The 10,297-nt window shown below is 34.6% G+C and overlaps 2 protein-coding genes across 3 annotated transcripts in view; one reads left to right on the top strand and one right to left on the bottom strand.

The window, feature by feature from the left end:
- LOC108973877 (probable aminopeptidase NPEPL1) overlaps positions 1–793 on the bottom strand; it is a 34,884-nt gene extending 34,091 nt beyond the window's left edge. The window contains exon 1 of one of the 2 annotated variants that reach the window (XM_018941380.1): positions 659–793. In XM_018941380.1, the coding sequence (XP_018796925.1) occupies positions 659–793 (135 nt within the window). The other variant, XM_018941383.1, reaches the window with a different exon arrangement.
- Positions 794–5,366: 4,573 nt separating this feature from the next.
- Positions 5,367–10,297, top strand: part of LOC108973875 (Na(+)/H(+) exchange regulatory cofactor NHE-RF1) — a 14,931-nt gene continuing 10,000 nt past the window's right edge. The window contains exon 1 of the mRNA XM_018941379.1: positions 5,367–5,588. The gene's annotated coding sequence lies outside the window, so the exon portion shown is untranslated. The remainder of the gene's footprint in view (positions 5,589–10,297) is intronic.

Here is a 10,297-nt window from a genome sequence, read left to right as displayed (position 1 = left end):
ATATCTGACTCTTTTAGTTTTAGGACTTACAAACAACCGTTATGTGAACAAAACTATAATACTCTTTTTAGCAACTTTGTTGCGAGAGTATAATTAAAATGTTTACCACTATTGCATTCATAAGGCGTATAACTCCGCAGACCCCTTGTTAATTGTTATCAGCAAATATTGTGCAAATGTTACATTTTATACTCTATAAGTGAACGTGATGTATAACCAAAAGTAATTGATTATAAGCAAATTCACTTAGCAATGCAACTTTATTATCAGAATTTAGTATCTCCCATTTTTTAATATTCATAAAGAAAATTAGCAAACCTTCATGACTTTGAGAAAATTTACAGTAACTCAAGATATGCATATATAAATAGGAAATGCGGTAGGTAATTTAAATAGAATAATGCATTGTAATGAAAGTTGAAGCAACTAAATCAGTGTATTGTGATCTATTTTTAGTTTGTCAGCAAATAAGTGCATATTAGAATTTTCCACCAAACTCATACCGTCGAATTATTGCCAACTAAGATTCCAAATATGCGGTTGGCAGCAATCGTAATTTTCCAGATTAATGTAGCATGAATATTTGATTTAGCTAGTTATATGCATATGCTTTTCGCCGCTATCAACAATTRTTGTATATGCGGTTCTTTTATCTCACCTTTTTGGCTGCTGATTTTTTATGATGAAAAACTGAAGAATTTGCTACTTTTGTGGCAGTACGCAGAAGAGTTACAGTTAAACGTTCTGTGTRGTTAAGTATCGCAATGCTCAAGGTGTTTACGATGATGTGCATCAATTTTGAAGAAAATAATGCGAAAATGTGCAATTAAGCTACCGGCACCGAAGTGTAAGAGTTGTCAATCCAAAATAGTTTTGGAGCTCTATTTTGCAATATCCCCAATATTTGACATTTGTAGTTTGCTTTTATTGGCCAAAAAAGGTGTTACCAGATTCGCAACCAGATTAGAAAAATTAAAATTCTGACAGATAAAAGTGAAATTTTGATAATCATCACCAGTTCACACACGAACTCTTTTGTCGCCGTTGTTGAGGGGATGACGAAGAAAAACGAAAGCGCTCGTCGCTCGTACTCGGCTGGTACGCCGAGCCACGCCTTGTGTTCTTGTTCGTAACAGCTCGCTKTTACACTTTTCTGAATTTCTTTCTATTTTGAAATTCTTTTCATGGTTGCAATAGCGCTTGGTTTCAAATAAATACATATATACGATATGTTCAGAAATTTGAACTTTGTTGTCTATCATAATCAGCGTCTCGCTGATTATTAATTATTGACTACTGAAAGCTGTTTATAATCTACTATTGGTAGGTTAAAGAATGAACCTCTTTTTCTTGGTTTAAGTATGATATTCAAAGCTAACGACAGTGCTACTGCAACAAAGCTTCAGCTAATTCAAATAATGCTTTTTTGATGTTATTCGTTCTAGTTCATTTACATTATTTAAATGTAGTTTATGTAAATAGTTGGAGTCTAATTCAATTTCATTTTCTGTCGCCAACAAATCGCTTTTAGCCGAAAACATATAAAGTGCCATAATTAAGCACTTAATTAAGATATAAAACTCATATTTGGCACAGGGAATCACAGTAGCCAGCGGCACCTTTAGAAAAATATACATACATAGCTCGAGACCCGACCGACCGATTTCGACAACCACGCCTGCTCCCCATATAGCACAACTTTAAATTCCACTTCATTCWTTCATTTTYCTGTACACAAACCAAGAAGGAATTAATATAACGGAATAAATCTTTGCACGAATAATGTGTTTAATATTTACCTTCTTATGATCAAAAATCCAACCAAAACTGTTCAACACCCTAGGCACGGAATATTCAGACCCTGGTACCTACAGTTCAGAATTTTCGAACATTCGGTTGACTTTACTCTATATGATTTTTTTTACACCTTAAAGTATTTCAACGGCTTCAATTTTGCAAGTTCCAAGAGTGTAAAATATTCGGCTGTTCCCGAACCTTTTTTACTTGTTTTAAATTTAATATCTTCATCTGCGATATCGGAAACTATTTTCTGTGTTATCCTGAAACGAAATTGTGAGCAATTTTTTTGATATACTTGCTATAATAATGAAATATATTTCTTTTGGATTTTAGTTCCACTGATCATGTTTGGGTTTAGAGCTCTTTTCCAGATATTAATTAAGTTTTCCTTATCGTAAACTTCGCATTTAATGTGGTGTTTGTTTAAAATTGGATGGTTCTTCATGTATAATTTCCTCTTTTTTCGAGGGACTTAACTATGGCTAGCATTTCTTTTTCTATTGTGGAGTAATTTTCCTCGGTTTTGATTTTGACAATTTTTGCAAAGTCTTTTATAAACCTCTTATAATATGATGCTCAACCCAGGAAACCTTTTACGTCCTTAAGGTTAGCAGATGTAGGATTTTTTTTAATAGCGGATATTTTTTCAGGACCAGGCAAAATACCTTCTCCCGTAACGATATGATCTAAAAAAACTCACTACTGTTCTAAAAAATTTAGATTTTCCCGGATTGATTTTTAAATTTGCTTTATCCAAAAACGTGAACACCTCTTCAATATTTTGTAAATGTTCTTCTTTAGTTTTCACTATTCTGTTAATGTCGCCGGTATAAACGTAACAGAATTTTCCTATAAGAACATTACTGATCATTCTATGAAAATTGGTAGGGGCATTTTTAAACCCATAAATTCATATATACCATTCGCTGTAAAAAAAAGTTGTATTTTCTATGTCCCTTTCCTTTATCCTGATTTGGTGGTATCCGGATGTAAGGTCGAGTGTAGTAAAGTACTTACATTCACCTAAACTAGTGAGAGACTTGTTTACGATAGGAATCAGGTTTGGATAGGAATCAGGTTCAGTTATTGCATTTAATCATTTAAAATCTACAACTACTCTGTACTTTTTTTCTACTGGTGAGTCTGGTTTTTTGAAACAATCCACAACAGGGACTTCACTTGTTGTTCTATTTTCTGCTGGTACAGTTGTGTCGATTGTTCCACTGTCGGAGACTGGTCCGAAAAGTTTCGAATATTTATTTATCATTTACTTAGCTTAATGTTTATAAAGGATTTTTTGATTATTATTTATTTGTTTAGAGATATTTTGTTTTAGTGGCAGTACCACATCCTTGAGGGTTTGTGTGCTCCCAATTCTTTAAGGTATCATTACCAATGATGATTTCAAAGGACTTTAAAATAGGTAACATAAAGAAATCAAATTAATTCTAATACCTATAATTACTAAGAATGGTTTATGTTTGTTTGTGATTTATATTTACTTCACCTGCGGCTGAGGGAACCTTAAAAGGCCACTGTTTCTTTGAATTTTTTGAAAGTTTTTCAGAGACAAAGTTTTTATTAGCTCTCGTAACTATAAGGGACTTGACGATATCCCCGTTTTTTAAAGTTATTTCTAAATGAGGTAGGATGTTTGCCATAAAATTTATTTTCTCGTCCTCTGTTTGGACATTAAATAATTTTTGGGTTTTCCTAGGGATATTTAAAGAATAATTGAATAGCCTTCGGTCGATTCATACAGTTTATTCTTCATGAATGTATTGAAGGATCTACCTCCATCCGGGCTGGTGGTTTAGGATTAATTTGTCTGGGTGGTAGCGGTGCCTGATTTTTAATGTTTTTATTGTAAATCAAATTTTTTAGGCCGCATGGCTTTGTTCTGACTACTTCATAGTCCTGGATCGTAGATCCTTCGAATATTGGGAGATTTTTCACGCTGCCCGGTAATCTATTAATTTCTTTTAAGTCTGACTCAGTGAAGGAAATAAGGTTATTTGAAATAAAACTTCCGTTGTGGGGACTAATTCTGCTTTGCATTTGCTGCATTAACAGCACCTGTTAGGTGTGTAATGGCTTCCTGAATTTGTTCCATTTCAATGGTTTACTCTGATTTACAAAAATTTTATTTGACCGACTATATTTATTGCAATTAACAATCTTTTAAAATTTTTATATATCGGGTAGCTAAACAAGTCCATTTTCTATAAACTTAAAACTAGCTTACGGTAGTATCAGCTGCTGCATTCTCTCCGAACTGTTCACTAGATTCTTTTTGCAGCGTTAGTCCTCTACTGGTTAGTGGATGATGTCTCTTTAGGCGTTAATTTGATGGCTTTTTTGTTTTGGTTGCCCACTTTATAAGTATTTTAATGAAATTCTTGATTTCAATAAGTTTGATCAAGAAACGGTTTACATTACGGCTTCCGCTCTGGTTTAGCGCCGAAAATGTGTTGTTGTTGTAATAATGAACTTTACTGAGCAACAATGATATTGTCTATTCTCAGAATATTGCTGAATTGAATTTCTGATTTATTTACGATGTAGACGACAACTTTGTTGCTATGCTAAACTCTAAAGGAATAAAGAATTTCCTTCATAACTGGCGTGCCTAAATAAAAGAGTTGAGCGGCGACCCCATAACAATTATTATATTAGAAAAATTATAATAAAAGTAAAAGATATAAGTGAAATTTTGACGTTTTTCGCGGTGATTCCGAATGTCAGAATCTTTTTACCATTATTCCTGTTAGAAAAACTTTATCTGGAGATTACAGTTGAAAAGTATAAAAAGAGTTGTATGATTTCAGAAGGTAGTTTATAAGTTTTAAGTATTAATAATACACTTATTTCTTTTTTAGTGAAATTTTAAAAGAGTAAGAGTCGTTTTCTCAATGTCTGATATGCAGCGTACAAAAGCAAATGTCAAAGTAGCAGGTGCAGTTACCGTTTAATGAAATTATAATTAATCCGGAGTAGCCTTAATCCGGACTAATTAACTGCGCACTTAATCAGATCCAAATTTCTTGGTGACAGACGGTTTAAACAAACAAGTTTAAAGCTCTCGCAAACAGCAGATTGTCAGTTTTATAATATTTTCAGTGAAAATGGATAGAAGATAAATATAGCGGTTGTTATTGCAATTGTTACAAAACCATTTTTTTATTATAAAAACATATCAAGATGTTGTTTCATTAATAAAAATATAAAAAAACTGTGTTGCTTGTTTTCATTCACAATAGAATACAATTGGCTATTTTTAACAATGTTGCCAATGAAAATGCAACTAACTCTCTACAATTTTGATGATTAATTGCAAGTTAGCTACGAAGTTCACTTCACTAACTCCTGAATTGAAATGAATTAGTGCAGTTAATCCGGATTATCGTCTGTCTATTACCATTCTTGGTTTCAGGTTTAAAACTCTATGGTGAATTCACATTTGTATAAATGTCTTCTTCTTTACTGGCGTGGAAACCGCTTACGCGGTTATAGCCGAGTTAACAACAGCGCGCCAGTCGTTTCTTCTTTTCGCAAGGTTATATATACATTCATATGTCTCACTACCAAAATCCACTGATTTTCTTTCGTTTCTTATTTCGTCGTTTTCTTTTTTGAACGGATTATTATTTGACTTTTGTGCTCGTTCTGTTGTGTCCGATTTATTCGCTGTTGGGTGAAATTTTTGTTTTCAATTAATTTTCAGTTTTGTTTCCAATAAGAAAACACTTATAATTGAACATCTGAGCAGTAAAATTTATTTTTAAAAGGTAATACGAATCTTGTTCAGGATATAACTTACATACCGATTTTTTGCATGATGAAATTAACAACTATATTTTAAGGTGTGGTTTAGGGTTAGCGTAAGCTTGGATTTAATAAAGATCAGGCCAACCGTGTGACTCAGTTTATACGTAAATGTGCAAATAGACTTTTATAAGATTTAAAGTATTAGTCGATAAGATTTCAAAATATTATATGAGAGAGTTAAACGAATCCGGACATTGTTTAGTGTAAAAACTGGACAGTGAGAAAGAATTAAGTGAATTTGTGTATTGAACAGTGCGCTGCTGGCATTCTGTCGACGAAGGCAGTTAAAATTTTCTTATTAACTTCATGTATGTTCGATCGTTATGTGTTCTATTGCGTAGTTTACTTGTGTATAGGCTTGTGCACTTGTGCGCATACCAATACAAGTTGGCGAAAAGGTTTGATTTTTTACGATCGGTGTGCACACATGTATGTGTGTATAGCGCTRTGTTAAAGATGATAGGTAAATTGATACGAAACTCTTTGATTCGGRAGAGAGCTGTCAAAACTTGCATTCTTTATAACATTTGCCAATGATACCACTGCTGAAAAATATCAGGATCGGCATTTTATAAATAACTTTTGGGTATTTTGCAATTTCCACGATACCTCTGCGGAATGCAAATAGCGCGTTAACCATRTTATTTTTGGTACAATTCCGATTACTTTGGCGGTCGGGTAAAAAACACGAATTTCGGTATAAATGGTTTATGTACGGATAGGGGAGCATCTCCAGATGGAGAATATATTAGAATATATTTTTTAAAATATTCCCCATTCACACTAGAACTACCGATGTTAAATATATATGTACCTTGTTTTACCGCACCCGTCAAATTATCGGATTTTTGATTATGGCTTTCATAGTAACTTTTAAGTTAGTTTAAGAAAATAAAAGAATACAACTTAACATTTGATACAATAACAACATTTAATATAATAATTCATTAATTAGTTATAAGAAAAAACAAAAACAGTTTCTATTTGAATAAGGCACATATTTTACATGTACATACAGTTATATTAGTTAAACCCTTGCCTTGTTGTTACTTGTTTTCTGGTTATTTTTTCATCACAAGTATCTTTATACAAAATCCACGAATTAATTGCTGCCTAGTCCAAAATATTATAAAATACCTGCAAAGGCCAAGTACGTGAGCCTACACACATATATATGTATATGTATATATACATATGTATGTATTGATGCCCATCATTCCATAGATGATATATAAATTATTATTTATTTATTTAACAAATTAACGCCAAGCGGCAATATACAACAGTTACTTTTATAAGTAAAAGAAAAAAGAGAAAAAATATAATAATAATAAGGGCAATTGTATTACGGATACAGTGATCAAATTAATGGTATGGAAGGAGTTTGTCCTTTATATTATTGATGAATGAACTGAGGGAGCCAGTTGGCGATATAGACATATCAATGTGTAGGGATTGCGAAACTCTTTGCCTGTTCTCGTGGTTAATCCAAGAACCTTGAAAGCTTGGAGTGTGATCTTGTCTATATGCTTCAAGTAAGTGAGTTTGTTGTCTACGATGATGTCGGGAACTTTTTGCAGGTTGTGACCGTATAGTTTATAACTGGTGGCAATATTGCTGTGAGAGCGCGAGTACGAGACTACCGCACATTTATTTGCGTTAAGGTCAAGTTTGTTATTAGTACACCAGGCCGTGAGTTTGTCAATGTCATCTTGAAGCAGCTGGACATCTAGCTCAGTTTTGATGGTTCTGTAGATCTTGAGGTCATCTGCGTAGAGCAGGTGTTCTGACAGGAGATTTTTGCCAATATCATTGACAAAGATGCTGAAAGCAGAGGTCCTAGGTGGGATCCCTGTGGCACTCCGGATGTAACCTTATATTCCTCAGACAAATATCCATCAACTCTAACTTGTAGGGATCTGTTTACCAGGTAGGAATATAACCGATCCAAGGCATTGCCGTCGACTCCGTAGACTCGAAGCATAGAAACACGAATTCTGTGATTTACACGACCAAAGGCTTTGCTAAAGTCAGTATATATGGAGTGAATCTTGAAACCATCATTCAAAGTGTTGAGTAGGAAATTAGTGTAAGAGAAAAGATTGGACGTGGTTGATTTGCCACCTGTAAATCCATGCTGTCTTGTCTTGTCTTTAAAGGCAGCAGTAAGTTGAGTGAGGACCAGCTTTTCAAATAGTTTTGCCATTGAATGCATATAGGCCTGTAGTTGGAAACATCAGTTCTCTGGCCACTTTTGAAGATTGGACTGACATACGACAGCTTCCATGCGCTAGGAAAGGTACCAAGCTGCAAAGATCTATTGAATATGTGAGTGRCAGGCTCATAGAGCACAGTAGCGCAGTTTCTAAGAAAAACATTTGGTATACCGTCAGGTCCAGCAACTTTTGTTAGGGTTCAGCTTGAGTAATTGTTCGAGAACATCTTCACATTTGGTTTTAAAACTATCGAGGTTGGTTTTTGGGCCTTTAATCACTGTATTTTTGTAAATTCGATCATTATTGTTATCATCAGTGAATGTTGTTTTGAAGTATGAAGCAAACATGTTACTGATTGATTCACCAGTGGTAGCAGATTGATCGAGCCATGACATCTCGGATGGAATGTTCACACTATTGTACTTCTTATCCTTGATGAACTTCCAGAACGCCCTTGTGTCCGACTGAGCCATGTTCTCTATTTTGTACCTGGCTCTGTAGCATTCAATACTTAAAGTCTTGCAATCACGTCTTAACATGCTGAAGCGAACGTAATTTCGTTGATTATATATAATTTTTAGAGTTCTTGTATTGTGCTCAAAAAAGAACCAATTAGGGTAATTACTGACATAATTCTTATATACAGGCACATATAGGGTAATGCCTTCCTCTAGCTTGTTGTAAAACCAAGCAATTTCATTGTCTATAGTGTCTGTTTCATACATTTCTACCCAGTTAACCTGGTGATAAAAAACGTTGAGATTATGATAATCGGCTTTCTTAAAGGAGTATGTAGTTGAACTCGGTGATGTAAGATTAGGTCGAAAATTGAGACTGATAGAGGGAGCCGGGTGATATTTGTCCTCTTCCACAAATGATTTGGGTTTTATCAATATTACTGTAACAGAGATCAAGAAAAGTGTTATTACAGTTGCGTGTGTTGTTTACTTGAGTGCAATCAAGTAAAGCTAAACCATCTTGGAGAATCCTTTCACAGTCCAAATTGAAGTCGCCTACAAGTAATAGTTTAGCATTTTTAAATTTATCATTTATAAAAGGAGCAGAGTGAGTAGATTAGTATAGGAAGCAAAGTTTGAGAGAGATGGCATGTAGACGCAGCCAACAATGATATCATGGGAAGTGCCTTTTACGTTGACGAAGACGAGCTCAAGGTTATGTTGATCAATTTGAATTAGTTCAGCTTGAAAGTGGTGTTTGACTGCGATGAATACTCCATCACYTCGTTCTAGACCGGACAAAACTGCATCCCTGTCGTGCCTAAAAATTGTGTAAGTGCTGTCGATTAGTTCGCCGTCGTGAATCGATGGGTGTAACCATGATTCAGTAATACAAATGAGGTCGATATTACTGACGGCAGACGCTGTGAAAAATTTATTTAGTTTTGTTCGGAGCCCCCGTTTTGATAGTACACTTGAAGAGCTTCGGGTTTCTTCCCTTTCACTGAGCGAGCAAAAAKTTTTGTTAACTATTTGCGGTATGCCATCGACATACTTGATGGTTTTACTTGTGTCACCATTCTTGTTGAGAGTGTTCAATTCAGAGTGTAAATCATTAATCTGAGTCTGTTGTGCAGGGGTTAGGTCTGGTTTTAATYTAACCTGAGAGCTCTCACTCTGCTTTAGCTTAAAGATTTCTCTGGCATCAACAACTGACTGGGTCTCTATAAGCAGATGACGTCTACGGTTAGGTGTCTGATGTCCAAGTCTTCGGATTTTGAATCCAGTTAACTTAGCCGATAATTCATCCGATAATACAGCAGAGAGTGATACTTTGTCATCTTCCAGTCGGTCGATGCCAGTAGCTTTGGTTGACTCTGAAATTCCAAGAGCGATGACGTTTGACTCACGCTTCTTACGATCATTAATTTCTTTTATGATGTCCTCAGGAGAAGATGGTGATGATGAGATTTTGTAGAAGCATAAATTCTTTTCAATAGTTGTTATACGGTCACTCAGCCTCGCGCATTTTTAGCGGTGATGGCATGTTGCTTGMCGAACGCTTTAACTTCGTTTTTTAACCGGTGATACTTTCACTAATAGAAGATTTAAAGTTTTCAAGATTGTCATAAAAYTTTTTGTCAAATTCTTCAAATTGTTTATTTAGGACTTTTTCAAGTCTATCAACATTGTCATTCTCACTTTCATCCTCCGAGTCATCAGAATGTCCTAAACTAACCTCCAAATCATTACATTCCAGACACTTCCATAAGATACGGTTTACCTTGATATTTGTTGCTATTGCGTCAAATTCAGCATTACTGAGGTTCAGACATTCTGGTACAGAGAGCATCTCAATCCTTTGGTGTTTTTTCTCACGTTTTCAGAACAGCTACCACATGTGTTGTTTACAATTAGCCTTTTAGGTGGCATGTTGATAATCAGATTGACATATATTGATCAGATTAAATATATTTTAGTATTAGTAACTAAAAA

This window comes from Bactrocera latifrons, unplaced genomic scaffold (assembly GCF_001853355.1).
Source record: "Bactrocera latifrons isolate USDA-ARS-PBARC rearing strain unplaced genomic scaffold, ASM185335v1 scaffold_509, whole genome shotgun sequence".
Lineage (NCBI taxonomy): Eukaryota > Metazoa > Arthropoda > Insecta > Diptera > Tephritidae > Bactrocera > Bactrocera latifrons.
Note: the sequence above shows the minus strand (reverse complement) of the source record. Positions and strands in the feature narration are given on the sequence as shown.